The sequence below is a fragment of the Aspergillus candidus genome (assembly GCF_002847045.1).
Source record: "Aspergillus candidus strain CBS 102.13 unplaced genomic scaffold BDW47scaffold_5, whole genome shotgun sequence".
In the NCBI taxonomy this organism is placed as follows: Eukaryota; Fungi; Ascomycota; class Eurotiomycetes; order Eurotiales; family Aspergillaceae; genus Aspergillus; species Aspergillus candidus.
This window is the reverse complement of record NW_020194010.1, coordinates 216,232-237,851: the sequence shown is the minus strand read 5'-3', so window position 1 is coordinate 237,851 and position 21,620 is coordinate 216,232. Positions and strand designations below refer to the sequence as shown.

General features: G+C 50.6%; 8 protein-coding genes across 8 annotated transcripts; 4 read left to right on the top strand and 4 right to left on the bottom strand.

Moving 5' to 3' along the window:
- Positions 1 to 1,600: 1,600 nt before the first annotated feature.
- Positions 1,601 to 2,685, bottom strand: BDW47DRAFT_115415 (alpha/beta hydrolase; the record flags this gene model as incomplete). The annotated part of the gene is made up of 2 exons (XM_024814794.1): positions 1,601 to 2,317; positions 2,365 to 2,685. 2 exons carry the CDS (start codon positions 2,683 to 2,685, stop codon positions 1,601 to 1,603), a joined length of 1,038 nt encoding a protein of 345 aa, XP_024675247.1.
- Positions 2,686 to 2,977: 292 nt separating this feature from the next.
- On the top strand, positions 2,978 to 5,030 carry BDW47DRAFT_115414 (flavin-containing monooxygenase; the record flags this gene model as incomplete). The annotated part of the gene is made up of 6 exons (XM_024814793.1): positions 2,978 to 3,473; positions 3,527 to 3,589; positions 3,638 to 3,721; positions 3,787 to 4,162; positions 4,242 to 4,776; positions 4,851 to 5,030. The coding sequence occupies 6 exons, from the start codon at positions 2,978 to 2,980 to the stop codon at positions 5,028 to 5,030; spliced, it is 1,734 nt and encodes a 577-aa protein (XP_024675246.1).
- Positions 5,031 to 5,562: 532 nt separating this feature from the next.
- On the top strand, positions 5,563 to 7,094 carry BDW47DRAFT_122796 (SUMO ligase MMS21; the record flags this gene model as incomplete). Its single annotated transcript, XM_024815922.1, has 2 exons — positions 5,563 to 6,290; positions 6,368 to 7,094. The coding sequence occupies 2 exons, from the start codon at positions 5,563 to 5,565 to the stop codon at positions 7,092 to 7,094; spliced, it is 1,455 nt and encodes a 484-aa protein (XP_024675245.1).
- Positions 7,095 to 7,180: 86 nt separating this feature from the next.
- Positions 7,181 to 9,203, bottom strand: BDW47DRAFT_99741 (putative mitochondrial dicarboxylate carrier protein). The gene is made up of 3 exons (XM_024820930.1): positions 8,818 to 9,203; positions 7,696 to 8,627; positions 7,181 to 7,597 (listed from the first exon to the last, which is right to left on the bottom strand). Exons 2-3 carry the CDS (start codon positions 8,595 to 8,597, stop codon positions 7,549 to 7,551), a joined length of 951 nt encoding a protein of 316 aa, XP_024675244.1. The 5' UTR covers positions 8,598 to 8,627; positions 8,818 to 9,203; the 3' UTR covers positions 7,181 to 7,548.
- A 747-nt stretch (positions 9,204 to 9,950) lies between these two features.
- BDW47DRAFT_99739 (uncharacterized protein) lies at positions 9,951 to 10,543 on the top strand. Its single transcript, XM_024820929.1, has 2 exons — positions 9,951 to 10,176; positions 10,250 to 10,543. The coding sequence occupies exon 2, from the start codon at positions 10,318 to 10,320 to the stop codon at positions 10,474 to 10,476; it is 159 nt and encodes a 52-aa protein (XP_024675243.1). The 5' UTR covers positions 9,951 to 10,176; positions 10,250 to 10,317; the 3' UTR covers positions 10,477 to 10,543.
- Positions 10,544 to 10,602: 59 nt separating this feature from the next.
- Positions 10,603 to 13,583, bottom strand: acuF (phosphoenolpyruvate carboxykinase PCK1). The gene is made up of 4 exons (XM_024820928.1): positions 12,819 to 13,583; positions 12,633 to 12,708; positions 12,384 to 12,584; positions 10,603 to 12,173 (listed from the first exon to the last, which is right to left on the bottom strand). Exons 1-4 carry the CDS (start codon positions 13,001 to 13,003, stop codon positions 10,830 to 10,832), a joined length of 1,806 nt encoding a protein of 601 aa, XP_024675242.1. The 5' UTR covers positions 13,004 to 13,583; the 3' UTR covers positions 10,603 to 10,829.
- Positions 13,584 to 18,405: 4,822 nt separating this feature from the next.
- BDW47DRAFT_122793 (alpha/beta fold hydrolase) lies at positions 18,406 to 19,329 on the top strand (the record flags this gene model as incomplete). The annotated part of the gene is made up of 1 exon (XM_024815921.1): positions 18,406 to 19,329. One exon carries the CDS (start codon positions 18,406 to 18,408, stop codon positions 19,327 to 19,329), a length of 924 nt encoding a protein of 307 aa, XP_024675241.1.
- An 822-nt stretch (positions 19,330 to 20,151) lies between these two features.
- Positions 20,152 to 21,548, bottom strand: BDW47DRAFT_99733 (PEX11 family protein). Its single transcript, XM_024820927.1, has 3 exons — positions 21,354 to 21,548; positions 20,716 to 21,193; positions 20,152 to 20,651 (listed from the first exon to the last, which is right to left on the bottom strand). The coding sequence occupies exons 1-3, from the start codon at positions 21,418 to 21,420 to the stop codon at positions 20,489 to 20,491; spliced, it is 708 nt and encodes a 235-aa protein (XP_024675240.1). The 5' UTR covers positions 21,421 to 21,548; the 3' UTR covers positions 20,152 to 20,488.
- Positions 21,549 to 21,620: the final 72 nt, after the last annotated feature.

Here is a 21,620-nt window from a genome sequence, read left to right as displayed (position 1 = left end):
GATGCTGTTTGGATGGAGACAGAACAGGGAATAACAATATGTCGATTATTATCAATAATCCCAATGTTTCCACTACAAACCAAAGAATGCATTCTACTGTTCTTGACCTAAATATCTATCAGTATTCCGTGAATAGAACCAAAGAAAGAAACAGTGTCAGTACAGGTTATCATGTGGACGACCAAGTTGTTGGAGATTTACCTATGTTTGATGCGGGAAGGGAAGACGACCAAGTTGTTGGAGATTCCCCTATGTTTGATGCGGGAAGGGAAGACGACCAAGTTGTTGGAGATTCCCCTATGCTTGATGCGGGAAGGGAAGACGATGAAGATGATGAGGATTCTCCTATGCTTGACATGGAAGTTGATAGTGATCAAATGGAATGGGACGTATAGGGATATGGATAGGATTTGCAGAACACTAAAGATTGATGAAGCTGATCTTTTTTGATTTTTGTTGGCCTAGCTGGAGAACTTTTCTGTCATGTCATTTTTCTTTTATCTCCAGATTAGGGTTTTTATTTTTTATCTTTTTCTTTTTCACGCGTTGTCACGACCAGAATGAACATGTTACGATGATTTGTTACGTACTATTATTACTGTTATAGTATAGGCAGTATAATAGAAATTTCTCCTAAGATTGTCGATCTACGCTTCGATACTTATGTCTGATTTCATGAATCAATATGTGGAAGGAGTAAGAATGGTGGTATTGGGTTTAAGATGGAATAGAGAGTCCGAGTAAAATGATAAACAAGGGCACGAGTCGTATGCTACTGCAGTCGGTATGGTTGAGAGCTAGCCGTCCCCTATATGCCAATTTTCTAACGAGTTGTAAGATGAAGAATGAAAGATACTGCTTGATCTGCTAGGCAGCCACCAAACCTGTTTGGCTAGTTTAAATTGAATTCTCTAGAAATATTGTATTGTTCTGCGCGTCTCTTCACCTGTTAGATGCTTAAACTGCGAACCTATCATCAACGTACAGTGATGGAGAGAGGGGATGCTCAATTCACAGTTGTCTCTCTATTTACAACTTCACCTTTAGTGAGATTAGCAGGAGGACATGAACAACACTAGCTGTTACTGTCTTGAGCCTGGGCAATATACTGAATGCTTGCATTTTCATGACATGTAAAATTAGATCCTGCTGTTTGTATTCTCACACAACTCTGACCAGCTCTAGCAAATAGTTAAGCTCCACATGCACTGTATTAATAGTCATCTATTGATATTTTCACGGGGGTGAAAAGTAATATATATACCCTATTATCCCCCGGGCACTGTCCGACTTCTGTCTCTAGTCCCCTGTACAGATTGGCAAAAGTAGACTAACAAGTAGAGAAACAGGCAAGGGAGAGGCCACCACCAAGTAGTTAGGGTAATTTTTATATAGTATATCAAGGCTACTCACTCAGGGCACTCAGCCTTCCGCTCAGCCCATGCTCAGTAATTACCCCAGGCTGCTCCGGGAGTGCTCCGGGAGTACTCAGATATACTTAGCGAGAAAAAAGCAGCAAAGAGTAGGCGCTAAAATGGAAAGAGAAAGCTGTTAACCAGTCTAAAAAATCAAGTATATATGTATATGATCTGCATTGGATTTATGTTTGGACGTGGAACCTGTCCTGTAGAAAAGGTGTCACCCGCTTCCAGCAGTCCTCGACGTCCCCCTTCCGATACTGCTTGGAATCTTCCCTGTAGTGGCTGAAGCCATGGATCGCATCCTCATACTCGTGTTCGACCACCGCTACGCCCGCCTGTCTCAGCTTCGCCGCGTACTCTTTCGCCTCCAACTTCAGACAGTCCATCCCAGCAGTAATGACAAGAGCTGGTGGCAAAAAAGCCAAGCTCTTCAACAGCGGAACCGTCGCATCCACCGGTGAAGAGAAAATGCTACCTTTCTCGGCAGAAGGCGGCAAGTACGACGCCTCCATTAAACTAGCCGCCCAGACCGGCAGACTCGCAGCCTGTACCCGAGTCTCGCACGCATCAAACCGCTCCTGGTACGGTCTGTTGCAAGCCGTACTAGGATAAAGCAGGACCTGAGCGGCCAGGTGGAAACCCTCCGGTAGCTTCTCGCGGAACTGGGCGCAAGGCCCCGACGTGAAGGAGATCAGCAACGAAAGTGCGGTTGCGAGATTCCCGCCGGCGGAGTTGCCCATGGTTGCTACGCGAGATGGGTCGATCGCTACGCCCATTGCCTCTGACCCAGCTGGGGAAAGGGCCCATCTGAGCACGGCGTGGAGCTGTAGAAGAGCATGAGGGTAGGGATATCGGGGAGATTTGGCGTATTCGATTGAGATTATGACTGCACCCAGCTGTTTTTGTTATTGAGTATCCTCGGTATGGGAAGATGAAAACATACCGTGTCTGAGAGTGATCGGACGAGATGTTCACCATCGCTTGGCTGTCCAAGAACGAATCCCCCACCTTCCGTGACAAGAACCAGCGGCTTGGGTTCTTCTGGGGAGGAATCGTTTGGTATGCAGATGGATAGTTTGACGCGTCCCCCGCCTAAGTTGGGCGTGTCAACGTAGAGATTATTGTCGAATAGTTCCCCCTTGCCTGACATTAGAGCAACGAGGTTCCTCAGTAGCCATGCCGACGAGTGGAGATAGAGGGTGTAGGGTAGGCCGTAGCCCGCGGCGGTGGTGACCACGGGGGTTTTGATTTCGCTCTGGTCCATGATTTTACCGTAAACCTGTGTCTGTAAACCTGCTGAACAAAATGCCGTATCCTAATACAGATATTTGACTCAGTTGCGGAGGATATGCGGAGTCGAGTCAGTGTGGAGATGGTCGTGTCAGTCGAACTGACATCGCTTGACCCCAAATCCACCGGATCTACATCGCATCCCGTCTGGTCGTATACCACTTTGCGTGATCCATGAGCAAATACTTAACCCAGACAGTATCACATCGATCAAGAGTACCAATTCCACCATCACCTCATAATCCCCCAACAAGAACACTCCCACCATGACAATCAACCCACCCCCAACAGCCCCCTTCCACCTCCTCCAACAATGGCACTCGCAACCCCGAAAGCTACGCATAATCCACATCGGCGCCGGCGCCACCGGCCTCTGCGCTGCCTATAAAATGGAGCGCCAGCTCAGCGACTACGAGCTGGTATGCTATGAAAAGAACGACGAAATCGGCGGGACGTGGCTCCAAAACCGCTATCCAGGGTGTGCCTGCGACGTCCCCGCGCACATCTACACGTACACCTTCGAGCCCAACCCGAAGTGGAAGTCGTACTACGCTTACTCTCCTGATATCCACGAGTATTTTATGGACTTTTGCGAGAAGTATGACTTGCGGAAGTATATCCGGTTTAGACATCGGGTCACGGCTGCGGTGTGGTGTGAGGAGAGGGGGCAGTGGGAGGTGAAAGTTGAGCGTGATGGGGTGGTTTTTACGGATTGGTGTGATGTTTTGATCAATGGGTCGGGTTTGTTGAATAAGTGGAGGTGTAAGACAGATCTGTCTGCTGGGTCTTTTGAGTTGCTGACATGACGCTATTAGGGCCGGATATTGAAGGACTTCACTCGTTCGAGGGTCCGCTCTTGCATTCGGGGGAATGGGATCGTGAGTTTCACAGAATACCCGTCAAAATGTCATACTGATAGGTTCTAGCCACGGTCGACTACACCAACAAGCGAGTCGCCGTGCTAGGAACAGGATCTTCAGCAATCCAAATAATCCCCCAAGTGCAAAAAGGTCCGCAAAACACCACTACTCATGCAACCAAGTCTATCTGCTAATTACAAAATAAACCAAAACAGCTGCCTCCCAAGTAAAATGTTTCATGAGAGGCAGCACTTGGATCAGTCCCCCAATGCCACGCGTCCCAGTCGAAATCCCCCAAACTGATGGCAGCTCAGGCACCACCCATCACGACCAGGACGCCGCGCATCCAGAAGTCGGCCAGTACTACTACACAGCAAAGGAGACACAGAAACTGACCGACGACCCCGAGTATCTTCTCAACTACCGCAAGCGGATCGAATACGGGATCAATATGGGATTTGCTATCTTCTACAAGGGGATGGAGCCGTCGCGTATGGCTGAGGAGTATATGCGCGCGGAGATGACGAGGAGGTTGCAGGGTGATTCGGTTTTGACTAAGGAGTTGATCCCGAGTTGGCCTGTGGGGTGTCGGTAAGATCCTTCTCCGTCTTTCTCCAGTCTATAGGCTTTGGATTACCCATCCCTGACGATTGGTGCTAATATGGGATAGACGACTCACCCCCGGCGACGGCTACCTCGAAGCCCTAATCAAACCCAACGTCGACTGCATCTTCACCCCAGTAACAAGCATAACCCCCAAAGGGCTCATAACCCGGGACGGCACCCACCACGAAGTTGACATAATAATCTGCGCAACTGGCTACGACATGGCATGGACACCACACTTCACTCTCCTCGGCCGCAACGGGCTCGACATCAAAGACGCCTGGTCGCCCACCCCCAAATGCTACCTGGGCATGGCCGCGCCAGGTTTTCCCAACTACTTCGTGATGAACGGCCCGCGCGGGAATCTCGCGAACGGGACCGTGCTGCCTTGCTTTGAGACGGAGATCGAGTATGTGATTCAGGCGGCGAAGAAGATGCAGAGTGATCGAGTTAGGACGCTGGATGTGCGGGAGAGTGTGGTTGATAAGTTGAATGAGTATATCGATGCGTGGCAGGAGACGAGCGTTTTTAGCGGAGGGTGTCGCAGTTGGTACAAAGATAATACTGTTGATGGGAAGGTTTTGTGTTGGGGGGGATCGGTGAGTTTTCTTTTCCTTTACACGGAAGTATTTGTATACTCCCATGATGGGTGAGCCTTATTAACTTCTGACAGTCGGTCCACTTTTTGAAAACCCTCAAGACGCCTCGTTGGGAGCATTTCGATATGCAGTATATGGACGACAACCCGTGGGCGTTCTTGGGTAATGGCCGGATCAAGGCAGAGTGCGAGGGTGATTTTGAGGGGTTGACGCCTTATTTGAGGAATTCGGATACGCCGTGGGAGATTGTATGATCTTATCATATCTATACGTATACTTATATACAGACAAGTTAAACCGGTAAAAGAGGAAGGACTTTTAGTGACTTATCTAGAGATAAATAAAAGAGTATAATAACTTTATAAAGTCTATATACTATGATTAAGTAAATCAATATAATCAAAGCTAACCCAGCAGCCACGCAGCAATACAAACCCATAGTGAGGACAATATCAATCCTCCAAATATGAGTCCATGAGCCCTACAAATCAATACAATCTATACAGTTGTGCGCTCATGCATAAATACATGACTAATCAATGATGAACGCCGATCCTCAGTGCCGCATAAAGTAGTATAACCCAAACAAGCCTAGCGCCGTCGCGTCGCGGTGCATCTCTTTGAACTTCAACGACAAAGAACCACCACTCAATCAAAGACACTCAAAGACCCTCAAACCACCTCTGCAACTCATGTCAAACACCCTCTCAAGAACCACACCATCGACATATCCCTCAAAACCCACCACCCAAAACCCAACAACACCAAACTAATAACCCACCCAAAATGGCCCCCCGCCCACGCCGCCAACAACAAGAAGAAACAGAAACAGAAGCAGAAACAGAACAATTCACCTACGAACCCCCCCTAACAACCCTCACCAGCACCGGCCACCGCGCGCTCCTCCAACTCCTCAAATCGCAACCCCTCCGACACCTAAAAACACACCTCCAGCACGCCGAGGAAAAACTCACCGACGCAGCCGGCGAAGTCAATGAGCGGTTGACGGACGCGCACGTGCGGTATCAGCGGTTGAAGGATAGGAGGGGGAGTAGTACGCGTGATGAGGTGGGTGATGGGGAGGATGCTGCTGCTGCTGCTGCTGCTACCGCGGCGGCGGTAGAAGGCGGGGGGAATGAGGATGAGGATAGGGAGAAAGCGCGGATTACAAAGTTGGAGGATGATGTTAGGGATGTTACGGGGCGATTGGAGGCGCAGATGAGGGAGACGATTGATGCGGAGGCGTTGGTTGATGGGTTGGGGGTTGTGTTGGGGAGGTTTGAGGATGAGGCGGAGAGGGAGAGTGTTGCTGCGCCTGTTTCTGCTTCTACGAGGGGGAGTCGGAGGACGAGGAGGGCTGTCGCTGAGGGGCAGGAAGAAGAAGAAGAAGAAGACGAGGAAGAGGAGGAGGAGGAGCAAGAAGAGCAGCGGGACTTCGTCCCCACGAGTCAGAAGCTGGCGGATGAGTTAGAGGGGGATCATACCAAGTGGGATGAGCTATCTCTAACAGAGCGGTATCCCTCCCCATCTCTATTCCCCTCCCTCTCCATATCTTCTTCAAAGAAGCCAATACTAACTAGTATCAATCCAGATACTCAACAAACAACGCCTACGTAGGCTTCTACCGCATCATCCACGAAGCCAAACACCCCGGCAACGACATCCCACCCCTCCCATCATCCTCAACCTGGTTCACGCACCTCGAATCACCCTCCCAATCCCACCCCCAGTCCCACCAACAAACCTCCTCCCAATCCCAACCCATTCGCCCCCGCCCCCGCTCCCCCTCCCCCGCCTCCCCCACCACCTCAGACGACATAGCAATCTCCAGCGAAATCATCTCCCTGAAATGCCCACTCACACTCCTCCCCTTCCAAAACCCGGTATCCAGCACAAAATGCCCGCACAGTTTCGAGCGCGAAGCGATCGAGTCCATGCTCTCCCAGAGCCAGACGACCGTTGCCGTCTCCACGCCAGCTCAATCCGCATCTAGTGCGGCGTCGAAGGGAAGTCGGAGGGGCAGGCGTGCTCGCGCGGTCAAGTGTCCTGTTTGCGAGGAGTTGTTGACGTGGGATGATTTTCGGGCTGATGCTGTGCTTGTTAGACGGGTTAGGAGGGCGGAGGCTGCGAGGAGGAGGGAGGAGGAGGGGGATAGTGAGGAGGAGTTTGTTGTTGGTGGTGGGGGTTCGAGAAAGAGGTCGAGGAGGAGTGAGATTACTGTTGGGAGTGATGATGAGGATGAGGAGGAGGAACAGAAACAGGAGGAGGAACAGCAGGTGGTAAGGATTAAGCAGGAGAAGTTCATGTCGCAGGGGTAGTTTATCATCTGGTTTAGTTGGTTCTACTATCTGTATATGTATATACAATCGATTACATGGATGATCAGTCTACGTAACTATCAAGTAAATGTAAATATTTCATTAGTCCAGCAAGACTGGTCGCGCAACAACGGGTATAGTATAAAGAGGACAATCAATCAATCAATCAAACAAGCCAGTCCTGGCACTGACATTCCACCAGCGCTCAGTCAGGACGAGCCAGTCAACCCTTCACGTGCTTTTCCGGACCGACCGGCAAACGGTGACATTCTCCCTCACACAGCGACAAGCAAACGAAACAGTATATCTGCCGAAAGAATCAAAACCGATCATTTTCACCTGGTACCCTCGGGCGCCACGTTTCCCATCAATCAATCGAACAATCATCGTAGCGGTAGCGAACATAATAAATAGAAGATGGAACCATCGGAGCGATCGAGAGACAAGGCGACGTCTATTTAGTCAGAATGTTGAGGTAGTCGGCGACGATAAGCGTGACCATCCTAAAGTGGAGCCGTGGGGTTAGCGATAAGCGTCATAGCGCCCGGGACGGGTGGGGAACAGGAGGAAAAAGAAAAGAGGCAAGGGAAAGGGCACTAACGCATGAGGTGCGATCCGCACGTAGTACGTGCCGAACCCGCGGTAAAACCGCAACCAACCCTCCTCCTTGGCGACCTTACGGGCGCAGTCCAGCAAACCCTTGTAAGGCAGCTGGCCCGTCTTGGGGTCCTTCTGCTGCTTCTGCAGACGGGTCTTGATGAAATCGAAGGGCAGCGACAGGAAACTGGCGAAGAAGCCGGCGATGCCGGAGGCGGCAAAGGTCTGGTTCTGCTGGGACAGGCTGGTGTGCTGCTTCAGCTGGCTCTTGGACTCGGCGAAGAAGGCCAGCTGGCCGAGGTTGAGGGCCATGGCGCGCACGACGGTGGGGAAGGCGCCGGCCCAGAGGGCGCCGACGCCCTCGCCCTTGGAGATGCGGAATAAGGCGTCGATGACGGAGCGGTAGTGGGCGCGCTTTTCGGGGGACTTGAGGCCGTCGGATTGCATGCGGATGAGGGCCAGGTCGGCGGGGTTACCGATCATGGCTGCGACACCGCCCGCCAGCAGACCGGCGCCGGCGCGCTCGCCGAAGGTCACTTTGCGGTTGGCGTCCTCGGCACGCTTGGTCAGGGCTTTGCTGAAGGTGTCGAAGAAACCCAGACGCGCGGTGGTGTAGACGGCCTGGCGCAGGAGGCCCGCGGACAGGCCGGTGTAGAGATCGCGGACCTTCCCGGAGGCGACGATATCGCGAGTGACGCCGAATGCGCTCGGTTTGGGGCCCGTCCGGGCGCCCTCACCGGCCAGCTGCAGTCGGACCTTGATCATGTCGACGGGCTGGATGACGGCGGTAGCCGTCATGCCAGCCAGGCCCCCGTTCGCAAAGGGGAGAGCGGCACGGGTCCATGGGTGATGGAGGAAATCCACCGGCGGAGGAGATTCTTTTGTGATGGGAGTTGAGGAGGCCATGTCGAAGAGAGTCACAATCCTAATGAGGATCTATTGATGGGGAGGTTAGAATGAGAGATGAAATTTTCCAGAGTCTACAGTAACTGAGGGCAAGAAAAAATGGAAAGAAGACGGGAGAGAATTGGGGTTCCAGGGAAAAGCAGGAGGACCGAGGATCAATCAGGCTGACACGGTCACGCCGGCGGGGATGACGTCGGACAGAATGAGGGGAAAGACGAACCAGAAGGAGGAAGACGGGAGGAAGGAGGGAGAGGAGGAGGAAGGAGACCAGGGGGACGAGAAAAAGCAGGAAGCAGAGGGAAAAAGAGGGGAAGTTAATATTCAATCCGACACATGCGAGAGAGAAACCAATCGTTTAGAATGTAGAGAAAGGAAGAAGAGAGAGAGAGAGAGGCCAGTGCGGGGAGATGTTGCATCGAACGAGGAGAGGAAGAGGAGGATTATATACGGATCCGTATGTGATGACCTCAACCAGTCCAGGAACCGAGACTGGACCGACAGGAGAAGAAGATAGCCGTGACTCCACTATATACTGGATTGAATGTCGGATAGGACGAGTAGTTGAGTATGAAGGGTTGAGATGCACTGCGGGGGACGTCATCTACGTCTCTTTCTCTCTATGGATGTCTCTCCCTCTCCTCTCGCGATCTATACCTACATCTCCTATCATCGATCTTTATACAAGAAATATCCTTGATAATTCCATCTCTGAATGATTGAGCACCATCATTCTATTCCTGACTTCTACTTCAGTCCTACTCTCTGACAACTGTATATCCGGATACGTCACCAAGTGCCCCACACGGGAAACACCCCGGCTGGTCGATCCGCCATCTATACAGCAACTCAACCCCAATTGAACCTATGATATAGTACCTATTACTTTGAACACATAATATACAATAAATCTACCTACAACATAATTACAAACATACCCATATCCATATCCATATAAAAATGAAAATATTATATATAAACAAAAGGCCCAACGGAATACCCTCGGATAAGCTCGATCTCCTGCTGAATCTTCTTCCCTCTTGCCGATTCGGTCGCCATCCCGGGAATCCACTCTCTGACCTCTTAATTCTCCCACTACTCCAGGGTCTCCATTATCTTATCCACTATCCATTCCTCCGATCCGAAGACCGGCACTTTTATCCTCACTTGCCTAGTTTGACAGGCGTATACATACCGTGGGCGGAGAGGTGTAGTCCGTTTCATATATTGGGGTGATTCCATGGTTGACTTATTGGGTGGTTCTGTTGCTATTGTGTTATGTTTGTTTTATTGTTGTTAGTAGTTGTATAGATAGATAGATTGTAGTATCTACGACTTACTACATACTACATACTACCAATCCCATACTACATACTGGGTACTATCGCAAAGACCAAGACAAAGACACCCTCGGATCCATCCCGGATGTACAGCGGAAGAGTGGAAGAGTGGAAGCATCCGCTCCCACTCCTCCCCCTCCATCCACCTCATGACAGTACATCCCAACATAATCTTCCTCATAATTGGTACGCGCAATAACCTACCTACTACCTATCTGAGCTACTCTAGGTGGGTACCCAAGGTAATAACTGGGGCAGACCGCTCCAAACCTATCACAGTGCCCCAATACTAATCCCGTCTCTCGCCCGGTATAGTTATTGCCGATTTCGCTGTTGGGATATACCTCGACTAATATTGTTGGGATATCCTAGTCTCCATAGGGATGGATGATTGTCTAGATGTCTCTGCGGGAATTGAGGCTTTTATTGGGATTCTGCTTGGGGAGGGGGGCTTGTACAGGGTTCAATTCGATGGTTTGCTCGGTTATGACCTCGTTGATTACTGGGTAGATACGGTTGATGTATACTGTGACGATGGTTAGGTCCGTTGGCTATAGTGAAGCTCAAGTCTAGTCAAGTTCAAATCTACTGCAACTTATAGGAAAAGATGAGGTTATTCAAGTATGCAAAATAGTGACTACAAGACACTTCATCTACTGGAACCAAACATTCAAGAATCAAGTAATATTACTTTTGTACTATCCAAGCGATCCTTGACCAGGCGGGCCCGGCTCGCCCACCAGGCTCCTCACCCGTACTGACACTGGAAAGGAAATGACCCAATTATAAAACACACGCCATGCAATACACATATGAAGGATAACACATGTGAAGGGAATCAATAGAAAATCAGACAGAGAAGAAAAAGGGAAAAGAGAAAACAGTAGAAAAGAATCTACTGAGGCTTCGGGCCAGCCGCAATCACGTCCGACGTCGCCTGGTCAGCGTACTTGGTGAAGTTCTCGTTGAACAGGTTCGCCAGCTTGTTGACCTCGTCGTTGAAGGGCGTCGTCGCGGTCCAGCTGTTCTTGGGGTTGAGCAGCTCGTCCGGCACGTTGCTGCAGTTCTTGGGCACGTGCAGGTTGAAGATCGGGTACACCTCGTACTCGGCGTTGGCGAGCTCGCCGTTGTGGATGGCGTCCAGGATGGCACGGGTGTACTTGAGCGGGCAGCGCTTGCCGCCGGTGGTGGCGCCAGCGCCGACCCAGCCGGTGTTGAGCAGCCACGCGTTGGCCTTGTGCTGCGAGATCTTCTCGGCCAGCATCTTCGCGTAGCGCATGGGGTGCAGGGCCAGGAAGGGCTGGGCGAAGCAGGACGAGAAGGTCGCCTGGGGCTCCGTCACACCGTCCTCCGTGCCGGCCATCTTGGAGGTGTAACCCGAGATGAAGTGGAACATGGTCTGCTCGGTGGTGAGCTTGGAGATGGGCGGGAGCACACCGCGGGCGTCGCAGGTGAGCAGGATGATGTTCTTGGGGTGGCCGTCCGACACGCAGGGGATCTTGGCGTTCTCGATGTACTCGATGGGGTAGGCGCAGCGGGTGTTCTCGGTCAGGGTCGAGTCGTCATAGTCGACCAGACGGCTGATGGGGTCGAAGACCACGTTCTCCAGGACGGAGCCGAAGCGGATGGCGTTGAAAATATCGGGCTCCTTCTCGGCGGAGAGACCAATGCACTTGGCGTAGCAGCCGCCCTCAATGTTGAAGACACCGGTGTCGGTCCAGCAGTGCTCGTCGTCACCGATCAGGGCACGGTTGGGGTCCGCGGACAGTGTGGTCTTGCCCGTGCCGGACAGACCGAAGAAAACGGTGACGTCACCATCCTTGCCCTCGTTGGCGGACGAGTGCAGAGTCAGGACGTTGTGCTTGACGGGCATTTCGTAGAAGAGGACGGTGAAGACACCCTTCTTCATCTCACCGGCGTACTCGGTACCGAGGATGACCATCTCCTTCTCGGCGAAGTTGATGGCGACCGAGGTGGCCGAGGTCATACCCTCGGTGAAGCGGTTGGCGGGGAAAGAGCCGGCGTTGTAGATGACATAGTCGGGGTGGAAGCGCTGGAGCTCCTCGGGCGAGGGGCGGATAAGCATGTTGCGCATGAACAGAGCGTGGTAGGCGCGCGCGCAGACAACACGGACGCTGATACGGTAGCGCTCATCCCAGCCGGCGAAACCATCGACGACATAGATGCGGTTGCGGGTGTTGAGGTAGTCGACAGCACGCTCACGGTTGATACGCCAGACCTATTAGGTGAGGTTAGCTAATCAGCCCTACTGAAATGACGTCATGTGGAACGGGTCGGAAGCGTGCTATGCAAACAGCAAGGGTTCACGACATGAGCAAATGCCTCATCGATCCGATCCAAGATTTCGCATGGATACGGGGATGAGGCATTTCCTGCCCCTAGGGGGTAAAGTGGGATGGTTGAATGCAAGAAATGAGTGATCACTTACGTCAGGAGTCATGGGCTTGTTGACAGGTCCCCACCAGACATCGTTCTCGGAGGACTCCTCCTTGACGACACGCTTATCGGAGGGGGAACGGCCAGTCTTAGCGCCGGAGTAGGCAGTCAGAGCACCGCTGGAGGTGATGGCGGTACCAGTCTCGTAGACGAGAGCATCTTCATAGAGAGCAGCAGCAGAGGGGTTGGCAATCTGTGCGGTCAGCATATAGTCGATGAGATGGATGGAGGGTCAGCTTACGATAGCGACTCGGTCGTAGTCAATGTGGGCGTGCTCATGGAGCTCCTCCTCAAGCTCAGTGTGTCCCTTGCCAGGCCTGAGATAATGTTAGCTAGGTTCATGAGGGATACTCTGGACGATGAGGGGGAGGGGGGGGAGGATGAGGATGAAGGTGAGGATGGTAGAGGAAGGGAAAGGGAAACATACTGAACACCACCGGGGTGCAGCGAAGTACGATTCACAGAAGTGGCAACCATTGTGTTCAGCGATGTCGAGTGATAATTATTGTTTCTTTGTTTCGCGACTTGCTGTTGGAAGAAATCTGAATACAAAGGACCTGGTTCACCGGAGGGGGCGATGGGGGGTATATTAATGTTTTGAGCATGGGCCATGACGGCGACGATAACTTGGCTCTCTCTTCTCAGACGGAAGTAATACTCTGCAAAGTTCGAGTTTCCCGGGATGCTTTCTCCACAGTTTCACGGGAGATGTCGGGGCAGGGGATGAGCTGAAGCGGACTGGGGGGCGAGGATAGTTGGTTGGAGAGGGTTAGTTCGTTGATCCCGTTAGACTAGGCGAAAGAAATGCCTCTTGGCTGGAGGGTCCGAAAACTCCCGAAAAACCCCAGATGTGGGCACGAAATGAACCCGGGATGGACGGGCGGGTTGCGAACCAACGAGAGGCTCGCAAATGATTGATCGATCGGGAAAAGGGGAGATTGACGCGCCCCTTGAGTAAGTAAATGAATTGATTGGACTCGATATTAGGCAGGGAATAGCGTGAGGCGTGGAGAGGCAAAAGAAATGGCTCATGCAGGTTGCTGCAAGTCAAGCGCAAGAGATTTCAGTCCACTTAGTGGGGTTTATAGGGATTTTTTTATAAAAATCGAAATAAAATAAAATAAAATAATAGAAGACGCAGAATATTCAGTCACTGGTCTGTACTGTTCGCTATTGTCTTTACCAGTTCCGGATGTCAATCCCGCAGTTCAGTATCCTCTCTTACTGCACGCAGCTGATTCTCGGTATTTATCTTGAGCAGTACAATGTATCTACTACAATGCATGACACCATGCCTCAGTAATTCTCTCTCCCTCTTCCAAGATCAAGTCTTTTCTTCATTGGTCACACATCTGCTCTACGGGCAAATGGAACCGGCTAACCAGGAATGATGACGTTGAATGATCTCAATTAGCTAAACGGGGGATGGCAAAAGTTCTGGGCGCGGTCGACGAGGCTAAGGATGAAATTGCGGGGAGAAGTTTACGGTTGACCACTGACAAGGATAGACGATCAATTAACTTCGTTTTTTTTTGACTATTTCTTCCACATTCGTCGTATGGCCGTTTGAATTGAATTATCGCTTAGAGAGAACTCACTATCATACCATAGTTCACCTTTTTTTGAACCATCCAAATCAACCACAGAATGACGAAATGCCGGTTGCAACCAGAAAATACAGGCGACGGCGCTAGTAAAAAGTAGGCTCGGCCGGGAAATCCTCCTTAGTCATCCAGGCTCTCCCGAGGCTGCCCGTCGTCCAATCAGAATATCCAAAATTCAACAGTTTACAATCCGACGTCATGGATCGAGGATAAAAGTGGAGAACAGTTATTGCCGGGTTTTCGTCTGAAACGCCCATTATTCCCATCCCTTTTTGACATCACCTTCGCACGCGACCTTTCCGACAGTGCCTGCAGATCCCTCCGTGCTTTTTTTAGTAGGCTGGTAGTTCAGAATGTCGAGAAAACTATACGGGAATACCCGCCCACTATCAGTGATAGATAGCATCGTGGCAGTCATTCGTAGAATTGCTTGCCGTTGATAGCCTTCCCGGCTGCCGATAGAGAATGCAAAGGGCAAAACCGCGCTTCCCGAGAGGTTACCGGGTAGACCTGGTTGAAAATGCACATGATATGTAGGCAACAGTCAGCGAGACCATCAACTCTGTTTCCAAGACTTTCCGAGATCTATTACTATATTATTACTACTTCTCTATTACTACTCCTATGACTACTACTAGACTACTACAGGTATATGACTACACGATACTGAAATAGATGCTACAGTTGGTCAATGCGAGGTCACGCTGTACCCAAACGAGACGTAGTCAACTGACATGCAGTCTCAGCCAAGCATGCCGGTGCCCTCGTGGCGTAGGATTGTTACCAATTTTCTTGGGAGAGGACGTGCGCCATGACTTGAGAGTCAGTCCTCTTCCCTTCTCGTACTGATGATTGATCCAGCACCTTGTACCCCGCATCCGACGAGGCCGGGGGGCCACGCGGGACTTCCCCAGAGTCGGTTCTCGGTCTGGCGTGGGATGGCACGGGATGATTATTCTTTTCTTCTAATTCGGTTGCTTTATACTCAACAATTAGAGAGGGTAGTGAGATTAAACATTTGAGTATACCCTTAATTGTGTACTATGAGTATTGACTTTCACGTAGTCAGATGCAACAGGTCTCACATGCAAAGACCCAACTGATCCTCGAAAAGTAAAACAGAAAAAAAAAAAAAGAAAAAATAGATCCACAACTCGGGGAGGATAGGGAGATCCCATTAACAGACCCAAGTCTCGTCCTGGCAGTGCAGGATGGGAATGATGGATGATGATGAATAGTGGAACTGCCCAATCCGGAAGATTTAGGAAGAAGCCGAAAATTTTCAAGGGGATTTTTTAGCTCCCTCTGGGAAGAACTTCCTTCCCTGACAGCCTCGATCGTGACCGATCAGAAAAATAAAAAAGTCATGGATAAAAAATGCCTCAAACTCCATCCGAACTAGTTTCCCTAGTTTCAACCCATTTTTCCCTTTTTATTTTGTTTACTTTTCCAATAATTGTCAATTATTGAGATGTTTCTTTCTTGCTTCCCCTGAACTGGATTCGATCGGTCCCGAGTCTTCTGTAGTCTGTCAAAGCCGACTCCGTAAATTTCCTGCCCGACCCGGTTGCTCCGTCGGGCTCCGTGTGGGTAATGACTAATGCGGCCTCCGTCTTTCGTCGATCTATATTCTTCTCCGGGTTTGTCCTTGACGTACCGATTGTTTTATCTGTTGTTGAATACCGGTTTATTTGAGTGACGTTATGAGAAGTAATCCGAATCAGTCGCAAGATGAATCCCATCGTCCTGCTCCACCTGCGTATAGACAAAGGTGAACTCCGTAATCAAGTCAAGAAGTCGAGTTGAAGCGATCAAACAACAAAGAAAATCATTCAGTAGAATTTATTCCAATGGTCACCGGCTCTTCAAGCTTCTATTACCATACAGTTTACAATGCGCATCCTAAATTATCAGCAGAACGTGGTGCACTGGTGATATGAATCAATCCCGTTCCCCATACCTCCCACACCGAACCAACCCGGACATATAATCCGGGGTCAAATCACAACGGTGGAGTCTTCTCTACCCCATGGACTCTCCGCGGTTCCAACCCCAACAAATACCTCATCTCAAGGATCATACCCATACAACTGACAGCATCCACGACTGAGACGGAAAGAATCGGTCATGATATTCGGGTGAACCCCGAATCGGATATCCAGACAGTCTCTCTCCGGGCCGATTAACTGACCACAGAGTATCCTCAGGCATTCAAAGAACGGGCCGATTCAGTCTGACTTACCGTATACGATAGCTATTCGAGACTAGATACTAGATACTATACGGAATCTCTAATTCGCCGCCATCCGCTCTGGGGAAACGGTCGCTCAATGACGTCGGTACGCCCATCACACACTGACTAGGCGTAGCCCGTACTCCGTATTCTCCCTAGTAGGACTAGGACTAGGACTAGACAGTCCATATGGAGTGAGTGGTCTAGAATCAGCAACGGATCGAACTCCGCCACTTATTTTAGTATTGTGACATATCGTGGCTGTTCCCTAGCCTAAGAGCCTAAGTCCTAACCATACCGGAACTTGGCGAGTAGCGATATGTCATCGGGGGTTACCGGGTGCCGAGGTAGTCTTGGCGAATCCTCGCCGCACCCGAGACGCTTGTCCCCGGAATTAACTCACGATCTAGAGTGTATCCACACCGAGTCGGGTTGATTCCCCGGGTTAAGCCGTAGGGCAGAAATGTCTTCATGTTTGGCGGATGGGATGGGATGGGATGGTGGGAGATGCCGATGTTGTTCCGATGATGGGGTTTGTATGTGTTGTTGTTGCTACGTACCGGTAGTATTTGTAGAGAGCCGGGTATACTTGGGCGGGTAGCGCGGTAGGGTCTGGAGTAGGTACAAGTAAATCATTAGTGGATGAATTATGATGGATTTTGGATTGGTGTGTTTGTTTTAGTTATTGCTAGTATGGTGGCATTGAGAATAAGTCGATCTTACAAACAGTGGTGTGTTACCTATGTGTTGCTCAATCCCTGTTGATAGATAGAACCGTGTTTCAACAGCCTTTCAAAAGAAAGCAATACATTCCATAATCCTTCCGATCGAACACGGCGTAATTCTATCAATGACTCCATATTTACTTCACTTGTCAGCTTGTAGGTTTCCTTTCGCAACAGCCAATCCGGAGTGGGGATTTCAAGTTCTTGATAGTAGTAAGTAGTAGTACTACATTTATATATATATCCATCGTGTACTATAAGGGAGAGAGTGCCTATTCTATTCCCGCGTTAGCAGCCTAATAACCACATTTTTCAAAACTTCAATCAAGAAAAATAGAAATCAGTGGGTTGAAGACATTGGATGTATAAGCATTAGACCAGGGTCTTCATCCATCATAGTAATCTCATCATGTCATGAAAGAAAGCAAAAAGAAAGACGATGAAAAAACCAGCCTACCTGGCAGGGTCTTAACATGCGACTGTACTGTCCGTCCAAGAATCTGGCATCAGTATTGGTGGTCTGTAAGTATTTTCCATCTAGTAAGATGCTAGGTTTGGTATTGTTGATGCCATTATATAGTATGGATTTGAATGTGGGTATTGTGGGTAGCCCCTGAGTGTTGATGCGCTCAACGGTATGATAAAAAGACTAAAATAAGGCAATCCCCAAAAAACGTTGAGACTGCATTCAATTAGTCTTGATAAGAACTGGATTGAATGATAATCGATCTAGAAAGGTGGTAACATCAACATCATTCTGGACACAATACTGTTTGGGTGGTTTGTGCGAGGTGGAGAACAGATCGTGCGATCTTCCCCAGACAAAAATCGAGCATCCGGTTATTCTCCCGGTCGAGCTAGTCCCAGCCGGGCTCACCCTCACGTGCGCTCCTCATCTTCAGACTTGGCTTCACTGTACCTTTACTTTTGAATATCTCTTGATGTTCCAGGCTAGGACGAGATGGAAGAGTCCTCCCTGCAGGCTTGGCCAATCAACCCATTTTCTGATATATAATATTGTCTATTCCTTGAAGATGATCCAATTCTTCACGTGCGATGCCACATCTCAGCGCTGTCAAAGCTGATCGTGCAGACAGATGCCCAATACATCTTATAATGCTTACCACACCCATACAGGAGTACTCAGATGGTATACACGCTGATGAGAACCACCTACGGCATAAGCCTGCTCAAACCTGACAGGATCCTGTGGACGTGCACTGTTGCGCCGATCTCTCTCAAGATTGCTCTCGAACTGACCAATCCGCGAGCGTCCTGACAATTGTACTGTTACTCTACTATGACCAGACTTCATATAAATTCAACCTCCGTCCAAGCCAAACCTACTGACTTCGCCTATCTCTGAACTTCACATATCTCTTAACTTCACTTACCATAATTGAAGCCCACAGCAAACCCCACAGCTAAAGCCACAGCCAAGCACATACCAACATGTCCTCCACCGAGATCACCCTCCCCCAAATCTTCACCCACACCAGCGACACCCACACTACCACCATCCACTGGACAAGCATCGGCCCTGCCAACGCCCCCCCAGTAATCTTCATCCACGGCACGCCCTGGTCCTCTTACACCTGGGCCGCGCACGCCCTCGCCCTCTCCACCCGCTACAAAGTCTACCTCTTCGACAGACCCGGCTTCGGCGCCTCCCCAGACCGCCAGCCCCTCCACCCAAACAGCCCACCCGAGCTCGATGGCTCCCTCTCCGGCCAAGCAGCCTCCTTCGCCGCCCTCTACACCTCCTGGGCCTTCCACCCGGCGCAGCCCCCGCACGTTATCGCGCACGATAACGCCGGGCTGGTCGCCCTCCGCGCACACCTCACCCACGGCACCGCCTACGCCAGCCTCTGCCTCGTCGACGTCGTAGCCGTCTCCCCCTTCGGCTCGCCCCTCTTCCGCCTCATCGGCCAGAACAGACCCGTCTTCGACGCCATCCCGGACTCGGTCCACGAGGGAATCCTACGCTCTTACATCCGCGATGCGTCCGCCCGCCCGCTGTCCAAGGACGTAGAGGATAGGCTCGTGCAGCCTTGGACGCCGGCGGGAACGCAGGGCCCTCACGCGTTCATCAGACAGCTGGTGCAGGCTGATCAGCGGTTCGCGGCGGATGTGGAGCCGCGGTATGCGGAGGTGGGCGCGGCCATGCCGGTGAAGGTTGTGTGGGGGGCAGAGGATCGGTGGATTCCTGCTGAGAGGGCGAAGACGCTGGCGGAGGGGGTTGCGGCCAGGGAGCTGGTGCTTGTTGATGGGGCGGGGCACTTGATTATGTTTGATCAGCCGGAGCGGTTGGCCGTTGAGATTGCGGTTTGGTTGGGGTTGGTTGCAGTGCCTACATCAGGTGACGGTGCTTGTTGATGTGTGCCTGGAATAGAAAACATGATGTTAGTACTCTCGAAAAAGCACCTAGAGTAATATATCTATAAGAAAGAAATCAAGATGGAATAGACAAAACAAACAACCAATCATTACGATAGTATTTCAACGAAGCGGGGTCAACAAGGCGACTAACAGCGGGGTAGTACAACACCATCATTTTCTCTCTCAGCAATTCTTCACCTTTCTTCAATCTCAACCATACATATCTCTGTCTATTTAACCATATCTCTACCAAAACCTCTACAAACGTGAGCTATACACATTCAGCCCTATAAGTACACAACCAAGCAACTGACAAAATGTTACAGAATCTGTCAAAATGGCCGGTCACAACGAATGTCCTTCTTGCAAAGCTACGATCTCCGGAGATGGCAAGACGTGTAATGCGTGTGGGAAGGTAAGTTCTTCTTCTTTCTTTCATCCATATTTTCCGTCCTTTTTGTGGGATGTTTTGTCTGACCACTGTGGATTAGACTTGCCCTGTTTGAGTGATTGAGTTGATTGATTGATGTTACGCACCTGAAATGATATGACACCTGATGGGGAGGGAATGGAAGGGCAGGGAAGATAAGACGAGAGAACTATGGTGTGGGCTTAGATAGGCTAGAGGGTTACTGAGTAATTCCAGTCTTGCTTTTGTTGATACTGTAGATCTCGCCATATTCAAGTTGAAGATAGTAGATAAGCAAGGTGTATACATATTGGAACCTGAGGTGTCTACAACAACACCACATTCTACCCTATATTGATACCCATACTACCTACCATACTACTGTCAAATCTTTATCCATAATGAAGAATGTCTGATTGTATAATCAAGTGCTCAATCAACAAAGGAGATGATTCTAAGATACATACATACAAGAAATAAAACACAGATACCAACACCAGCGCGAGAATAAGCATATGCGTATTGACTTTCTTTCCTTCTTGCGTCCTCGGGTCTTTTTTCCATCGCCTGCTCTAGGTCTAGAATCAACCCTCTCCTCTCTCCACCTTCCTGTGACTCTTCATTGTTTCGGGATGGAATCAGGAGGCTTTGACCATTATCAAATTGAAAAACAGATACCCGAAGTGGGTCGGATATTCACTTGACTGCTATTTCAATCGTGCGGTCCAATCTATTTCAAGTGACCGCTTAGGCAGTCTTGCGCCACTGGTTCCAGGCACCGATCAAACTGCTAGTGGTACCGGCAATACCGACGACGCCGTCGTCGAAGGAGGTGATGCCCAGGGTGGAGGTGGGGGCGCACAGGTCGCACAGGTCGGAGAAGAGCTGGATGCGAGCAGCAGAGCGCTCCCTATACGTAAATTAGGTTAGTCAAGTCGTCACAAACAAGTCAAAGTGGAAGGGGAGGAACTGACTTCTCGATCTTCTTGGCCTCCACGGCGCTCTCGCCCTCCTTGCGGTCGAGGGTCTTCTCCTTCTCCTGCAGACGGAACAGGGTGTAGGCGCCGGCAATGGCGCTGAAGATCAAGCCAACCATCCAAGAGCGGGCGGCGTTGTCGGACAGACGCTTGACCGAGGCGATCTTGCGGTAGCCGACGATGTCGACGACGGTGATGGCGTCGAGGATCAGGTAGCCGGCGTAGCCGAGCTGGCGACCGATGGCCAGGTAGCGGAGCACGGGGTCGACGGGGCTCTTGTTGTCAAAGGCCAGGGAGGCGGCCTTGAAGTGCTCGAGGAACTTGCCGACCCGCATGATCTTACGGGTGGTGCCGAACTGCTTCTTGACGGCATTGTAGGGGTCGATGGAGGACTGGGGTTGGTTGGTCCGGTACAGGTACCACGCGTAGAAGCGGGAGAAGTACTGCAGGGTACGAAGGATCTTATCGCGACCGACTGTTGGAGTTAGTATTGATGGTGGTTTTGGGACTGTGCTCGACGCGAGGTTCTTGGGACGGCCCGTGACGCACGGGAAGCGCGACACATGCCCTTCCAGTACTATAACCCGCAAACCACGTAAAAGGGGCAAATCAAGACCAAAAAGTCGATCACATACCGGTCGTGGCGACAAAGCGCAACCAGTGCGCCAAGGCAGGGTGGTAGACCAAAGCGTCGGCAACCATTTTGAATTGTGTATAGGAAGTAGGAGGTAGATGAAGGAAGGATGGAGTTCTTTAGGGAATGTCGGGAGATAGAATGACTCGGTTCCGGGAGGTTTTCTTGGACCGAAAAAAGCGGGGAAGGACAGACCAGCTGGAGCAGACCTTGAACGGGAGACAGTACTCCACGAAGAGAATGGATGGTATTACTGGTAAAAAAGTAG